Raw genomic sequence first — 16,894 nt, forward strand, 5'->3', positions numbered from 1 at the left:
GTATGGTGCAGCAGATGCTACCATTATGGGGGAGACCTGTATGGCATGGCTTATGCTACTATAAGCTTGCTGAGCAGAATGGATGGACCGTTTGCTCCTTTTCTGCTGTCATTTGTATATTTCTATGGGGTAGATTTAAAAATCCACATGCAGGGTGGGGGGGGGGATGAATTTTAGTAAAGTATGCGGGAGATGCAATCGGGCCTCCCCCCAGTTTCCTCCCAGTCTGCTCCTTGATTGGAGTGGACTAGGAAGGAACTTTCCTATCCCTAACCCTACCCTTCCTATCTCTTCCCATCTCCTCCCCGACCCCTAACCTTCCCTAATTATCCCCATTTTTTTGTTTTTTTACTTACTGCTCAATCAACCCACAACCTGAGGGCTCAACCTAAGGGGAATGGGGCTGGGAAAGCTGAAGCCATAGACCAGTCTTGTACCAACCCGGTCCCTTCAGCTGTCGGGGAGGACCTACAGGGCCTTCTCTTTAGGTTGAGTCAAACTCCCCACAGCAACAAAGACCCACAATCTTTACACCCAGGTAGTGGTTTTGAGAAAGAAGAGTTATTCTGGAGATGGTCTGGAAAAAGAGAATTTAATTTCCACTTTGGGGAGGCAGTAAGATAGTCACAGAGGGGGAAAGTGTTTTTATTTCCTTTTTTTTTTTGTCCTGCAAGAAATCTTCATTCCCTTATTCCCTCTTTTTATATTTCTTGATAAATAAGTGCACACTATTTACTGACATAATATGAAAATGTTGTGGGTTTTCAGGGGTACCAGGAATTCATTTCATTTGAAACAAGCCAAACTAAAAATGGGCTTTTTTGGTGTGGATTCCCATTCAGTTCAAATGAATGCACATCCATATTAACTACCTCACTGAGTTTTTCTTATATAAACTCTTAAGAAGCCTCATTCCTTGCATCTGTACTCTGTCTTTCCTCAGTTATTTCCAACTATAATCCACCTACTTTATTTTTTTCCCAATCATGACCTCCCTTCTAACTTAAAGCCTCTTATTTGTTTATTGTCAATGTGTCTTGTCTTTCTTAAGTAGACTATAAGCTCCAAGGAGTAGGAGCTCTTTCTTATGTGTTCTCTGTAATTCACTACATACATCTGGAATGCGCTGTACAAATGATGATATGCTAAAATCCCTTGCCTACACTTAACAATTTTAATATGTTTGAAAACATTTAAGCGCTGTGATGGAGCCATGGATGGGCATGGGTGTGCAATGGCCCATCCACTTTGAATTCCAGCCTTCCTAATCAGAGCTACCCAACACTGGAAGACCTGCAGAATGGCCACAGTGGACCTCATCCCACTGCACCATAAAGGGCTACTGTAGACCATATCCTATGGTGGCTGAAGAGGCCCGTACCATGGCCACTATGGATCCCATCTTGCAGCAGAAAAGAAGAGACAATATGTTTGTGTATATGTGTGTGTGTGTGTGTGTGTGTGTGTGTGTAAGAGAGATTGAGAGCCATCAGTGTGTGTTTATGAGCCTGACAGAGAACCTATGGGGTAGATTTTAAAACCCTGCATGCATAAATCCTCCCGGATTTACGCGCGCAGGGCACTCGCGCACCGGCGCGCCTATTTTGCATAGGCTGCCGGGGCGTAAGTCCCGGGGCTTCGTAAAAGAGGTGGGAGGGGGCGTGCCTGGGGCATGTCCGGAGGCAGGGGGCAGTCCAGGGGCATGGTGACGGTTCGGGGGCGGGCCGGGAGGGCGGTCCCGAGTCCCCCAGCACTGCGGCCTGTGCCGGGGGATGCCAGGGCGGCGCACGCAAGTTACGCCTGCTTCAAGCAGGCGTAACTTGCCCAACAAAGGTAGGGGGGATTTAGGTAGGACTGGGAGGTGGGGTAGATAGGGGAAGGGAGGGGAAGGTGGGGGGACGTGGAAGGAAAGTTCCCTCCGAGGCCGCTCCGATTTCGGAGCGGCCTCGGAGGGAATGGAGGCAGGCTGCGCAGCTCGGCGCACACAGGCTGCTGATTTTGCGCAGCCTTGCGCGCGCCGACCCTGGATTTTATAAGATGCGCGCGGCTACGCGTGAATCTTATAAAATCTGGTGTACTTTTGTTCGCACCGGTGGCGTGAACATTGTACGCGCGCATGTATGTTTTGAAGATCTACCTCTATGTGTGTATGTGTGTGTGTGTGTGTATATGTGAGCTCGAGAGAAGTGAGATCCTGTGTGTGTATGCATGAGCATGCAAAATTCTATGTGTATGTGTGTGTAAGAGAGAGCCTGTGAAAGCCTCTATGTGAGTGTGTATGAGGGAGTCTGTGAGGAAAGTCTATAAGAGTTAGAGCTTGAGTGTGTGTGAGCTTGTGTTGTGTGTGGGGGGAATCTGAGAGAGTGAGAGCATTTGTAAATGTATATGTATGTGGAGGCTAGCCTGAGGAATTGAGATTTGCAGGCTCCCCCAACAGTGTGTGTGTGTGTGTGTGTGTGTATAAGAGAGAGTGAGAGTGAGAACTTGTATGTGTGTAAAACAGAACCTGTGAGAGAAAACATGAAGTTGTATGTTTGTGAGAGAACCTATGAGAGAATGCATGTGTGTGTGAGAGGAAGGGAAGATGAGAGGAGAAAAGAAGAAACGGAAAGATAAAAAAGATACTCTGAAAAAGGAATTAGGAAAATATCAACAAGGGGAAAATGGTAAAAAGAGACCAGGACCTACCAATTAGAAAAATAAAAAGATCAGACAGCAAAGATTTAAAAAAGAAAAATATTGAATTTTTATCGAATGGAATATGCCATCTTTGGGAACGAGCATTTCTTATATTTTTTGTATTTTGCTCTGTTCAGAGTCTTGGTTCTCAAGTTTTCTATTTCACTTTTGTCAAGCATTTCTGTTTCTAATTTTAGTCCCTTATTCTCTATTAGATAAGGGTCTGTGTTAGTGCTGGTTATAAAATCCCCTCAGTTACACAGCTGAAACCCAACTTATGCTGCTGAGTGTGCATAAGCTTTAAATTAGGAGAACATATAAGTACACCTGGACTATTTTATATCATGTGCGCATATGTGTGTGCATGTTATAAAATGACTGTGTATCTGGGCATGTGCAGACCTTCATGTGTCTATGAGCACCCGCATGTCCATTTGAAAGCTACCAAGGATAACTTTCAAACAACTTTCCAACAACTATGCGTGGAGGTATATACCCGCATGTATGGCTGTGCATAGTTTTACCATAGTATTTTATAACCCACACATATCACATACACACGTTTTATAACATAGGCATATTTTTACCCCTCACCATATGTGCAAATGTATGCTTACGCGAGAATGCATCCAGTGTATTGAAACCACATATATCAATGCAGTGACATGAATATGTTTCCTACCTATTTTAAAAATATATAGATACATATTTTACTTGTAAAAAAAATTAGGACTTACATAAGTCCCAATTTAAGCACATAAGTCAGCCAATTATAAAACATGCGCGCATTAAGGAACTTAACTATTTTACCAATTAATCTACCAGCTAACCCACTCATAGAGTCCTTCTTGGATCTTCAGCCTGAACTCCCCCCAGTTCATCCAGACCTCTCACCCTACCAATGCTACACAATAATCACTGTTTATTATCACTTACCCCAGATAATTAGCAAGTATAAAAATGTGTAAGTTGCCAAATGTAGGTAAGTGTCTTTTAAAATAGCTACTCGTGCACATAAGTATTGACCCCACCCTAGAACGCACCTAGAACACTCTGTTTTAATGTGCAAAACTTTCCACACGAAAGTGAAAATATGTGCTTATTTGCAACTTTTATAAAATATGGAATTCATAAGTAGAGGCTATTTATATGCGTATATGCTAACTTTTACACACGCAAGATTTTGAAAACTCATCTTTATGGCATTATTTACCAATGAGAATATAATTAGTAGGGTTCAGACCTGTATACCTAGTGCTCATTCAAGATAACCTTAGCTTCAACCAAAAAATCAGTTCTGGCTACATCACTGTTTGAGCATTCCTGGCTGATAGGAACCAATATGGGGACAGGGGAGAAGGTAAAATGGACAGAAAATCAGTTCATCAGAAATTGAACACCTATGCTTTTGGAAGGCACAAACCAAAGAGTAATCTAGTAATGCAAGACTAACCAGAGGCAAATAGGGAAGGAAGTGGGGTAAGCAGCTAAAATTCTCCAGTTATACAATAAGGTAAAAATCAGTATCATTAGAGAGCTCGGAACTTCACTTATATATTGTGAAATGGCAGTCAGTTTTCTGCTGCTATATCATTTCTCTTGTCTCCATTGCCAGTATTGTACAGTCTGCACTATGGTGCACTGGTAATGGCAAACACTGAAAATTATTTTGGTTGCATGTCCTCTTTTCCAGCTTTGATGATTTGGGGGTCATGGCCATTTATTTGCTGCAGTATGTCAAGTAACTTAATTCCCAAAAAAACTTATACCAAATTGGTTTTAGTTCCTCTGTAAGAAAAATCTTTTAAAATATCAGCTTTTGCCTACCCTTTCGAAGGTGTGGGAAGCTTCTTGTTGTAAGGATGTCAGTGAATGTAGCAACATCTGTTCCTTTTCTCTTCTCTCCAGCTTCATACAAAGCCTGTTTTAGGCACAAGAATAAAGTAATGTGATTTCCATGTTAACTCATTTAAATTATTTAGGAATAAAGGTCAACAAATAATTTGTAGGTGATACTTTTTGTTTGAACTAACCTATTTTGTTAATTTATGTATCTGATTTCTATTCTGCCTTTCAGGCATTTCAAAGCACGCACAGGGGGTCCAATTTTATAAGATTGAGTGTGGCAATGCAATCGGGCCTCCCCGAGTTCCAATTAAGGAGCAGACCGGGAGGGAATTTCCCTACTCCCCTACCCATACTCCCTCCCTCTTCCCCTCTCCTCTCCTCTCCTCCCCACCCCTAAACCCTTTCTCCTACCTTTCCTTTTCATTTATTTTGTTGCTTACTGCTACGCATGCTTCCTTGGCACAGTGGCAAATGGCCACTGTACTGGCCACCTCCAGCCCCACCCCTCTCCACCCCCGGACCGCCCCTCCTCGCCTTCCAGACCGCCCCTTTCTCTGGGCCCAGCACTTCTGCGCGTAATGGGGGTTACGCGCGGGGCGGGCCCTTTTGAAAATGCATGCGGTACATGCAAGGCCCTATCACATGCGTAACCCCCGTTTTTATGCGCGTGGCCAATTTAAAATTTGGCCGATACTGCGTTAATCCAATAAAATGTTATCACCTACAACTTACTTGTTGACCTATATTTCTAGGCATGAATCTCTTTAAAAAATATATTTTAATAAAATTACCTTAAAAGTACAAAAAGTAAATCATTAAATACAGCAATGATGTGTTTGCAACATGAATGCCGGTATATAAAAATTTTAAATAAATAAATAAATAAATAAATAATCCAATGCAGCAAAATATTATTGTCAGACCATTTAATACAATTTTAATGAAGTGTTACGAAAAACAACCAATCAAAAGCAAGAAAAATGAAATAAAAAAAAAAAGAAAACTACAAAACAAAATTTAAAAAAACCCATACATGCAGCAAGGTAGTTCTTAAATGTTATCATAATGAATCATTGCAGTCAGTCTTAGTATTAAGATTCATGAAGCATCCCCCATGAAATATAAATTGATTTTTCATAGAGATGTGAATCGTGTGCCCGATTGTCTTAACGATCGGGTTCGGCTGGAGGGAGAAAAAAATCTGATCGCTGGAGATGTGAATCGGAATCGGTTCCGATTCAAATCGTTAATTTTCTTTTAGTGAGGCCCGACCCTTTAAAATTGACCCCTTACCTTCCCCCAGCCCCCCAACCCCCCCCCCCCAAAAACCTTTTATGAGTACCTGGTGGTTCAGTGGGGGCGCGGGGACTAATCTCCCGCTCTCGGGCCATCGGCGCCATTTTGACTGCCACTCAAAAATGGCGCCGATGGCCCGATTAAAAAAAAACCCACCCGACCCTTTAAAGATGACCCCTTAGCTTCTCCCACCCTCCCTATCCCCCCAAAACATTTTAAAATTACCTGGTGATCTAGTGGTGGTCCCGGGAGCGATCTCCCATTCTTGGGCCGTCGGCTGCCACTCATAAAGATGGCGCCGATGGCCCTTTGCCCTTACCATGTGACAGGGTATCCATGCCATTGGCCAGCCCCTGTCACATGGTAGGAGCACTGGATGGCCGGCGCCATCTTTATGATGGCGGCAGCAATCTTTAAAGATGGCGCCGGCCAGCCAGTGCTTTGCCAGGGGCCATCGGCGCCCTTTTGTTTTGGCTCTGATGGCCCTTTGTTCTTACCATGTGACAGGGTATCTGTGCCATTGGCTGGCCCCTGTCACATGGTAGGAGCACTGGATGGCCGGCGCCATCTTTAAAGATGGCGCCGGCCATCTTTATGATGGCGATGGCCATCTTTAAAGATGGCTCCGGCCAGCCAGTGCTCCTACCATGTGACAAGGGCCAGCCAATGCCACGGATACATTGTCACATGGTAAGGGCAAAGGGCCATCGGTGCCATCTTTATGATTGGCATTCCGACGGCACGAGTGCAGGAGATCGCTCCCGGACCCCCGCTGGACCCCCAGGGACTTTTGGCCAGCTTGGGGGGGCCTCCTGACCCCCACAAGACTTGCAGGCGATCGGCGCCATTTTGAGTATTGGCAGGACGGCGATTTTGAGTCTGTCACATGGTAGGAGCACTGAATGGCCCGTGCCATTTGTAAAGATGGCCCCGGCCATCCAGTGCTCCCTGGGGGTTATTTTTGTGTGCCGTTTTTCCCACCCTCCCCCAAAACGATAAGAGAAACCCCACAAACAATATCGTGGGGTTTTCCTATCGTTTTGGGGGAGCCCCCGATTTCTGACAATTTTGAAAATATCGTATGATATTTTCAATCGTCTGAAGCCCGATTCACATTCCTACTATTTTAGCCAAAAAAACATCCTTCAAAAATTGGAAGAAGGATCCATCTGAAGAAAATAGGATAAAACATAAGCATTGTCAAGTTAAGTATAAAACATTGATAAGACAGGCGAAGAGAGAAATTGAAATGAAGTTGACCATAGAGGCAAAAACTCATAATAAAAACCTTTTTAAATATATCCGAAGCAGAGGATGTGGTTAGTGCCATTAGGGTAGCTGGGTTCAAAAAAGGTTTGGATAAGTTCTTGGAGGAGAAGTCCATTAACTGCTATTAACCAAGTTTACTCAGGGAATAGCCACTGATATTAATTGCATCAATAGCATGGGATCATATTGGTATTTAGATAATTGCCAGGTTCTTGTGGCCTGGTTTGGCCTCTGTTGGAAACAGTTTGCTGGGCTTGATGGACCCTTGGTCTGACCCAGCAAGAAAATTTCTTATATTCTTATAAAATACTGATTACATGAGTACAGGATGCTTATATGCATATATACAAAACTGTATATGCGTAACTGAAAATTCACCCCATATGTGCAAGTATACTGGGGATTTTACTCTCAGTCCCCAATGCAGCACCCAGCTATTTTTAATGTGCTTTTCGTCATGGCACCCACACTTCCTTCCCACCCTGGACAATTACATCCCATTACCAACCTGTTTCCCTATTGAAATTTAAATTTCCTAAGGAAATGCCCACAGGTCCCCACTGTCGGGAAGCAAGGTTAAACGGGAAGCAGAAGCCAGCAGGAACTTCACCAATACTAGCCCAAGTTCCCCGAGGTTGAGCCCTTGGGTGCCGGGGCCAGCTGGTCTTAAGTGGGCCTCTGCGTGGATGATCCTGCAGGTACAGCCAGATGAGGAAAGTGGCAATCTCATAGTCTGGTCCGGTCTAGAGGTCAGAGGCAGGTGGCAATCTTGTATTTAGGACCGGTCCAAAAGTCAGAGGCAGGCGGCAATCTCATAGTCAGATCCGGTCCAGACGTCAAGAGCCTAGGTCAGACCGAAGGGCGAGAAGTAGGAACGGGAGCTGGAACATGTACTGAAACTCAGGAGCAGGAACATAAACTGGAATGGATACTGGAACTCAGGAGCAGGAACAGCAACACAAGAACAACGCCAGCAACAAGCGAGGAGACCTGTTGCCAAGGCAAGCTTGCCTTAAATACCCAGAGCAGTTGATGTCATCACTAGGGGCCGTGGGAGCATTTCCGGCGCAGGCCCTTTAAATTTCAGCCAGTGGCATGCATGCGTGCCTCAGGGTAAGGGGGGGGGAGGAAGATGGAGGCAGTTGCTGCGGCTGCAGGAGAGAGAGAGAGGAAGCACGGGTTAGCAGGGGGAAAACCCCTACCGTGCCTGGAGACCCGGGAGGATCGGCAGTGGCATGACCATGATGGTGGCTGCCAGCTGCCACCAAAGAGAGAGGGGCTGAGGTTGGAGCCCGGCATCAGAGGGTACAACTGTGTTACAATGTTTTATACAAAACTAGAACTTAATAGTGTTGCATACCGCTATGCAGGATAAACATAATTTCATCGGGATACATATGGTGAATGATTAAAGCAAATCATACAAGCTCAATAGGTAAGGTAAGCAATATGAGGATGGGAACATGTTTTATTGGAGATAACAGAGGAGGTGATAGGATTTGTGGTGGCCAGTGGAATGCACCCTGAGGAAGTCCCTTGAGTAGAGGGAGGGATCTCAATGTATTGAAGGGGGTCATACCCTCCAGAGAATAGGACATCTGGAGATAAGAAAGTAAAAGCAAGTTGAGCTGTTGGGGGTGAGGGTGTGTGTGTGTGAGAAGAAAGAGGCATTTGTTGAGCACAAGGTATTGGAAGTTGTGTAATAGGAAAAGAGGGCTGAGAAGCAGAGGAGGAAAAAATAAGGCATGATCCTGAAAAATCAAAGGGAAAGCTTTTGTTTAATACAGAAACAGGAGGGGAGACATGTATGGATGCAGAGTTGGAGAAACTTAAGACATGTAAGAAGGCCTTGGGATGTACAGCATGCATTAGTAAAGATATTCTTCTCAGAATGATTAGCTTTGCTCTGATTTTGCATCCATCCACTAATATTGCATAATCTTGCACTCTTGACAGAAGGGCTTGAACCAGCTTCTTACATGTGGTTGAGACAGTGAGGCTGGGCTTGGTGTAAGTGGACTGAGAAGGGAATTAGCTTTATCCTTTCAACTAACTCAAAGGCATGGGAATTGGGATCCAAGATGCTGGGGTAAACAAAAGCTGGCTGCAGTGTCCACAAAATATTTACCGTTTCCTTACCCTTGCATCTCTATCAGCAAGCTCTTCATTCACAGAAGGATCTTCAGACCGTTCACCCTAAATGGACATCTTTCATTAAATAGTAATTCATTTTCTAAATTAATTTGAAATTTTCCTAAATTATACATGAAGGTTTGAAAGCAACGTATGAGTTAAAAATGGTTTATGGTTTATTGTTTGTATATACCGTCACATCGGCATGGCCTTCACAACGGTTCACATTTAGTAACATAAAGAAAATACAAAAGATTTATCAAATATAGTGGCATCTAAAATCTGTTAAAAAGTACATAAAATTATATTTTAGATGCTAAAACAATAAATAAATCTTGAAAGCCGAGATACATAACAGTCTACATGTTATAGCATAACATACCTAGCAACGGATAAAATAATAAAACTCATAAACAACTTAAAAATACCTAACAACATATAATAATAAACATTTTAAAACAATTTTGGCTAAAAATTAAATAGAGACTAAAAACTAAAAGAAGACGATAAGCACAGGAGCTCAAGTAGCTGCAAATAGAAATGGATGTTAGAGAGGGAAAAGAACGCATAGCTGGGTTGCTAAAAGTTATTCTTCATTGATTTTTACATTAAAAACCAAAATATCAACCTATGTCATGAAAGAAAGAGGAAAACAAAAAATCTGAGATGTTAGGGGAATATTAATATTATTTTGTCCCAGCAGTTTCCTCCTGCATCCTAGGCTTCCAGCTCAATTGAAACCAGTCTCCTTTGGTCTAAACATCATGAGCCTTCGCTGGCAAGTGGCAACTACCCAGGGATTTCCCCCCTATTTTCCATGCCCCTTCTAACTCATTTAGCAGCAGTCCTTGACCACAGAGCCACACATCAAGGCTCCCTTCTGAACCCCAGAATCGTGGTCTCCAAGTCTGGTCACTAGGTATTGCTATAATACAGGGGTCGGGAACCCATGGCTCGCGAGCCAGATATGGCTCTTTTGAGGGCTGCATCTGGCTCGCAGACAAGTGTCGCCATACTTCGCGGTTCCCCGCTGACCCAGCTGCTCCCCGGTCCTCCGCCGCCCGGGCTTAAAATGCTGTCAGCCCGGGCGGAACGCGGCAGGACAGCTGGAGTCAGCGGCACCGGCGTGCTCTCTTCTCCTCCCCCCCCGCGGCCCGGAAGAGGAAGTGGAAAGCATCGGGTGCCTGCGCGGGAAGAAGAGACCACACTAGCGTGGTCTCTTCTTCCGCGCAGGCACCCGATGCTCACCACTTCCTCTTCCGGGCCGCGGGGGGGGGGGGGAGGAGAAGAGAGCACGCCGACTGGAGTCATCCGGGTGCCTGCGCGGGAGTCATCAGGTGTCAGCCGGGTGCCAGCGCTGGAGTCATCGCGCAGGCACCCGATGCTCTCCACTTCCTCTTCCGGGCCGCGGGAAGAAGAGAGCACGCCGGTGCTCTCTTCTTCCCGCGGCCCGGAAGAGGAAGTGGAGAGCATCGGGTGCCTGCGCGGGAAGAAGACTGCAGCGCGGCTCGGAGGAAAATGAAAATCTTCAACCGCGGCCGATGGGACTCCGCCTTCGCCTCCGCGAGGGCTGAAAATGAAGGAGGTTAGCGTTGGGAGGTGGCTGCTGCTGCCGCGAGTTCCCGGGGGGAGAGTGAATGAGCGAGCAAGCATGTGTGTTTGAGATCCTGTGTGTGTGAGTGAGAGATTGCATGTATGTGAATGATTGAGAGCCTGTATATGTGAAAGAGAGTATGTCTGTGATTGAGATCCTGCCGGTGAGAGAGAGAGCATGAATGTAAGTTTACCGTTGGGAACCTGTATGTGTAAGTTTGTAATTGAAAACCTGTTTGTTTGAAAGAGTATGTGTGTATGATTGAGATCCTTTGTGTGTGAGAGAGATCATGTGTATGTATGATTAAGAGCCTGTGTGTATAAGTAAGAGAGAGATCATGTGTGTCTGTGTCTGATTGACAGCTGGTTTAGGTGATGGAGCATGTGAGTATGTGATTGAGAGCCTGTGTTTAAATGAGAGAGAGAGAGCATGTGTGTCTGTGTGTGATTGAGAGCTGATTTAGGTGAGGGAGCATGTGAGTATGTGATTGAGAGCCTGTGTGTAAATGAGAGAAAGAGAGGACATGTTTGTAAGCATGTGAATGAGAGTCTGTGTGTGAGAGAAAAAGACAGCATGTATTTATGTGATTGAAAGCCTGTGTGTGTGTAAGCGTGAAAAGATAGACAGCATGTGTGTAAATGTGTAATTAAGAGCCTATATAAGTGAGAGAGAAAAAACATTTGTATATGTGAGTGACTGAGAGCATGTGTGTATAGGTGTGTCATTGAGAGCCAGTGTGAGAGAGAGCGCTGGTATGTGACTGAGAGAGGAGAAAGTTCCAAGCAAACCACCCCACCTCCTGCTAATTCAGAACAATCTCAGGACACCTGGATATCAAACGTTCCCAGGTATGCAGAGCAAAAAAATTGTTGTATCCTTATTATTTTTCATTACTGGATCTTTGTGTCTGCTATTTTGAAATATTTTGTTGGTATCTGGAAATGTTTTATATGAGTTTTTAATTATTGGATATTCCACTCATCAGCTGTTTCGAAATATGTTCTTTTTGTTAGTACAGTTTTACTGCTGATGATTTTATATTTCTTGATTTGTTTTATAAGGATGTGTGATGTTTCTTTTTTCCTTTGTTACACTGCATACAGAGACTCTGGCTTGTTGCAGTTTCCAATTCAGTTTTTGTCTGCATGCTTCTTGTTATGCGTTTTGGTCTCTTTATTCTATGTTAGGTGAGGGACAGCACGTGATTCAGGTGAGGTTTTCTGCTGGCGTGTAGTTTCTGTGTAGGACTCTATAGCAGCCTGACTTGGTCCGTTTTCCTAATAGGAGATGTATTGGTGTCTTAAGGCCTGGTGTAATATTTTCAGAGACTTATTGTACTTTAAAAGTGTGATCTTACATAAAATGCACACATTTACTTGTATTTAGTTTTAAACATATTGTACGGCTCTCATGGAATTACATTTTAAAATATGTGGCGTTTATGGCTCTCTCAGCCAAAAAGGTTCCTGACCCCTGCTATAATACAATGACAGGCACTTAGGTTTGCCTACTGAGTCTGAATTTTCAGGACAGGTTGATTCGGTCCTGTTTTTATAGTACTATCTGCACAGATGTGTAGCCTTTGCACTTCTATTGATTTCCCTGAGAAAAGTTCATGTAGACAGCGGGGTAAAATCAGGACAGGATCAGTCTGCTTCCTTCTCATGGGTTGTGAATGCTGTCTCCATGATACTCCTAACCTTAGCTGGCCTAGGAGATCAAGTCCAGGTTCTCTGTATGACAGAAGCCAGCGCTTGCACAGAGCCAGCAAGTCAGCCCCATCAAGTACTCTATTTTTAAGAATTAACATTAGTAAAGTACAAGGTCCAAGCAGCACTTCATGTGCAAGGTGGCTAATGTAAAGCCTTAAGCCATTATTTAAAGGAGGCCAAAGTATAGGTTGACAGACAAAGTTCAGATAGATCAATTAAGAAGGAAATCACATGCCTTGCTGGGATTATTGCCTAAGGGAAAGATACAGTGAAACTGGAAATGTATTTTAAGAGAATTAAAGATTTTCTTAATAGACAAGAACTGTGTATCTTATATTTTTGTGTTGACAAACATGAATGGAATCAACTGCAGATGAATTGCTTGTTTAATATTATTCTGATCAGAGATACTGTAGGAAAAATAACAGCACTGCTTTAGTCAACTATGTCTGAAAGCTACATTATTTAAACTTTACATTAACTTTGACCCTCCAGAGTTTTGGGAATATGAAAGATGTTTATGAAGGAGTTGAATGTGACCATTACCCTACCTTGGCTAGTATAAGTAAAGCCTTCTGAAAATCTCCTGCCGTATCACCGCTAATGTTTTTGGCTATATCCTCCTTAAATGCTGCAATAAATAAAAAAAACAAAACATTAAGGCCCAGAGTTCATGCACAACACACTGGGGGTCAATTTTCAGAGGCATTTATGCTCATATAACCTATTTTTTCACACTTACTTAAAAAGGTTTTCCAAAATTGCCCCAGAGTTTGTACTTGTAAAAGTACGTGTGAAAGAGTTTCTGCATGTACCGTATATACTCGCGTATAAGTCGAGAAATGTATGCCAGAAAAAAGGCACAAAAAAGCTTGCTCAACTTATACATAAGTATTGGGGCGGATTTTAAAAGGCGCGCAAATAGCCTACTTTTGTTTGCGCTCCAGGCGCAAACAAAAGTACGCTGGATTTTAGTAGATACGCGCGGAGCCGCGCGTATCTGCTAAAAACCTGGATCGGCGCGCGCAAGGCTATCGATTTTGTATAGCCGGCGCGCGCCGAGCCGCGCAGCCTACCCCCGTTCCCTCCGAGGCCGCTCCGAAATCAGAGCGGCCTCGGAGGGAACTTTCCTTTGCCCTCCCCTCACCTTCCCCTCCCTTCCCCTACCTACCCCCCCCGCCCGGCCCTGTCTAAACCCCCCCCTTACCTTTGTCGGGGGATTTACGCCTCCCGGAGGGAGGCGTAAATCCCCGCGCGCCAGCGGGCCTCCTGCGCGCCGAGCCACGACCTGGGGGCGGGTACGGAGGGCGCGGCCACGCCCCCGGACCGCCCAGGGCCGTAGCCACGCCCCCGTACCCGCCCCCAAAACGCTGCCGACACGCCCCCGAAACGCCGCGACGACCGGGCCCGCCCCCCGACACGCCCCCGACACGCCCCCCCCTCGGAGAACCCCGGGACTTACGCGAGTCCCGGGGCTCTTCGCGCGCCGGGAGGCCTATGTAAAATAGGCTTCCTGGCGCGCAGGGCCCTGCTCGCGTAAATCCGCCCGGTTTTGGGCGGATTTACGCGAGCAGGGCTCTGAAAATCCGCCCCATTATGAATAGCCCCCCCCCCCACCCTCCTGACCCCTCCCCAAAACTCACCGCTAGTTCGTGGTGGTCCAGCAGGGGGCCCGGGAGCGATTTCCCACTCTCGGGACATCGGCTGCCAGTGAATCCCTCCCCCCTCCCCCCATAGCTGCCCTCCTTCTGCAATCCCTCCCTCCCTTCCTCCTGACCTCCCCCCCCCCCCCCAAGATGCACTGAAAGTCCTTGGTGGTCAGTGGGAGTCATCTCCTGCTCCCGGGCTGTCTGCTGCAAATAATCGAAATGGTATCGGTGGCCCTTTGCCTTTACCATGTGACAGGGACTAATGGTGCCATTGGCCATTTCCTTTCACATGCTAAGAGGCCCCAACATGGTAAGGGCAAAGGGCTGCTGGCACCATTTTGATTAGTGGCAGCTGACGGCCTGGGAGTAGAAGATCACTCCTGGGCCCCCCCCCCCGTTGGATCACCAAGGACTTTTGGAGCATCTTGGGGAGAGTCAGGAAGGAGGGATTGAACAGGGTGGGCAGCCATGGGGGCAGGAAGGGAGGGAGGGATTGACTAGCAGTGCATCAATGGAAAATGAGAAACATTACATTATCATTCCTTATAAAGTATCAATAAATATAAATCAGCATAATAAAGCCAAACAAATAAAAAGGATAAATATTACAAAGCAATTGATCATCCAATAATTAAACTCATATAAACCTTTTAAAAATTTCCCAAAAACTATTAAAATATTTTAAAAGAGAGGACACATCAGGTTAATAACAATAAGAGGAAGGGAGGGATTGAACAGCAATTTTTTTGTTACTGGTTTGTTTCTGAGTGTTATTTCACCATTTCATAAGCCCCCTAAGTTTTACCCTTGATTTATCCATTGGTGACAGATAAATCTTGATTTGGGGGCCGAAAAAATACCCTCGACTTACACATGAGATTGACTTATATACAAGTATATATGGTATCTTTACACTCACTGCAAAGAGGTGGAGCAGAGTTGGGGGTGGAGAAATCATTTACTCGCTCACTTCGTTTTTTAAAAGTATGAGGATAAATGTATATGTTGGCATTTACACCCGCTATGTGTGCCTATGCCTAGCTGTGGTAGGCCAGTCCCGCTAATTTTCAAAGCAGACTTAAATGCACAAGGCCACTTTGAAAATCTGGGCAGAAATCCACATGCACTCTGTATACACGGATCTCAGCCCTAAGCCGGCAGTTATGAAATGACCCTCATTATGAATGCTCACTTACAACTTCTTGTTTGTGTTGAAGTCTGCAAAGGGGTATGAAATGTGCAGATTTTCAATTTGTAAGAAATCGACAAGGCCAGCGACATTCGTGAAATTTTCACTATAGATTGTAATAGGGGAAATGTGCAGAACAGCAACCCCATTAACTTTCTACAGAGTTATGCCAGTTTCTGCTGGGATCCACCAGTTTCTGCAGAGTATTTTGGAATTTGGCTGAAAATAGATAACTGGCACTTTTAGATGTTCCTGCGCATTATAGATGAGATTTTTGGCAAAACAGGGAGAAATCCAAAGAACCAAACTAGCAAAGCTTTGCTCCTTTCTTTTAGACCATGGAAAAATTCACAGGGGAGGAGAAATGGGGTTGGGGGAGATCTGATAAAGACATTTATATACATCAAAGGTATAAACAAGACACAAGATTCCATAGAAAAGAATACTTTAGAACAAGAGATCACAGTCTAAGGTTTTAAAGAGGAAGACTCAGAAGCAACAGCTGAAAATAGTTCTTCATGGTACGGCTTCCCGATGAAGTTAGTGCACAGAAACAGTAACATAATTCAAGAAAGCCTGAGATAAGCTCATAGGATTCCTAGTTGTGAAGATGTGAAGGAAAAGTCAGAGATCAATTGGGGTCTATATGGTACTGCACTTACAATAAAATTGGGCCAATGGGATGGGCTTCATGACGCATAACAGCCATCATATTCTATGGTTCTGGTTCTGTTTCTAGATATCTGGTCTTCTGTTTCACAGAAGACTGACAGAGCCTGAGTTGTGGAAGAGTGTGTGAACCAGACAAATATTGTTTTTTTTTTTCTCATAAGGTCTGTTGTTTTGCTAACTATGCTAAACTACATTAAATATGGCTCTTGGAGAATTAATAATTTTGCCCATGCTTTCATAAGAGTTTCTTGAAGTAAATTCTGTTACTACTAAAAACTGTTATTTTACAATGCATTGTTCAATATCAGTCCCTGCATACATTGGGGATAATATTCAGTAAGCGGGTGAGTGGACAGATATTCAGTGGGATAAATGTCCCCACTGAATATCCCGGACTACAGTTATCTATCTATTCATAGCCATTTAACTTTAAACCTAACTGGATATTTTAGGTCACAGGCCATGTGACCCTATCTCTGCCCATCCCTACCCACCTGAGCTAGAAATACAGGTACCTGCTAGGCTGAATTTACAAACTCCCCCAAGAAACCTCCTCCAACTCCTAAAATGTTAAATTAAAGGGCCAGTATTGGCCTCCCCTTCCCCCATCTGCTTCCCAGTCCTGCCAAATTTAAACCATAAGGTGGTCTCCATGGCCTCCCTTTCTCCCCTCTTCCACCTTCCCTCCCCAATCCTAAACTTCCCATGCTCCTGCTGTCTTAAAACAGTTAAATCTACAGCCTGGATTGCAGTTGCAGCTTCTTTTGGGCTCCCAAATTGAAATGTTCTAATCATTTTCAATGAAACTTGTGGGTAGATGTCATCAGGAAGATGAAGGCACGCCAACACATCA

General features: G+C 44.6%; 1 protein-coding gene across 1 annotated transcript in view; it reads right to left on the bottom strand.

The window, feature by feature from the left end:
• The window catches only part of LOC115096917 (annexin A1-like), a 77,734-nt gene that overhangs the window by 15,135 nt on the left and 45,705 nt on the right, over positions 1 to 16,894 (bottom strand). The window contains exons 7-9 of the mRNA XM_029612211.1: positions 13,083 to 13,162; positions 9,232 to 9,288; positions 4,507 to 4,600 (exon numbers count right to left, since the gene is read on the bottom strand). Coding sequence (XP_029468071.1) covers positions 4,507 to 4,600; positions 9,232 to 9,288; positions 13,083 to 13,162 — 231 coding nt within the window. The remainder of the gene's footprint in view (positions 1 to 4,506; positions 4,601 to 9,231; positions 9,289 to 13,082; positions 13,163 to 16,894) is intronic.

This window comes from Rhinatrema bivittatum, chromosome 1, assembly GCF_901001135.1.
Source record: "Rhinatrema bivittatum chromosome 1, aRhiBiv1.1, whole genome shotgun sequence".
Lineage (NCBI taxonomy): Eukaryota > Metazoa > Chordata > Amphibia > Gymnophiona > Rhinatrematidae > Rhinatrema > Rhinatrema bivittatum.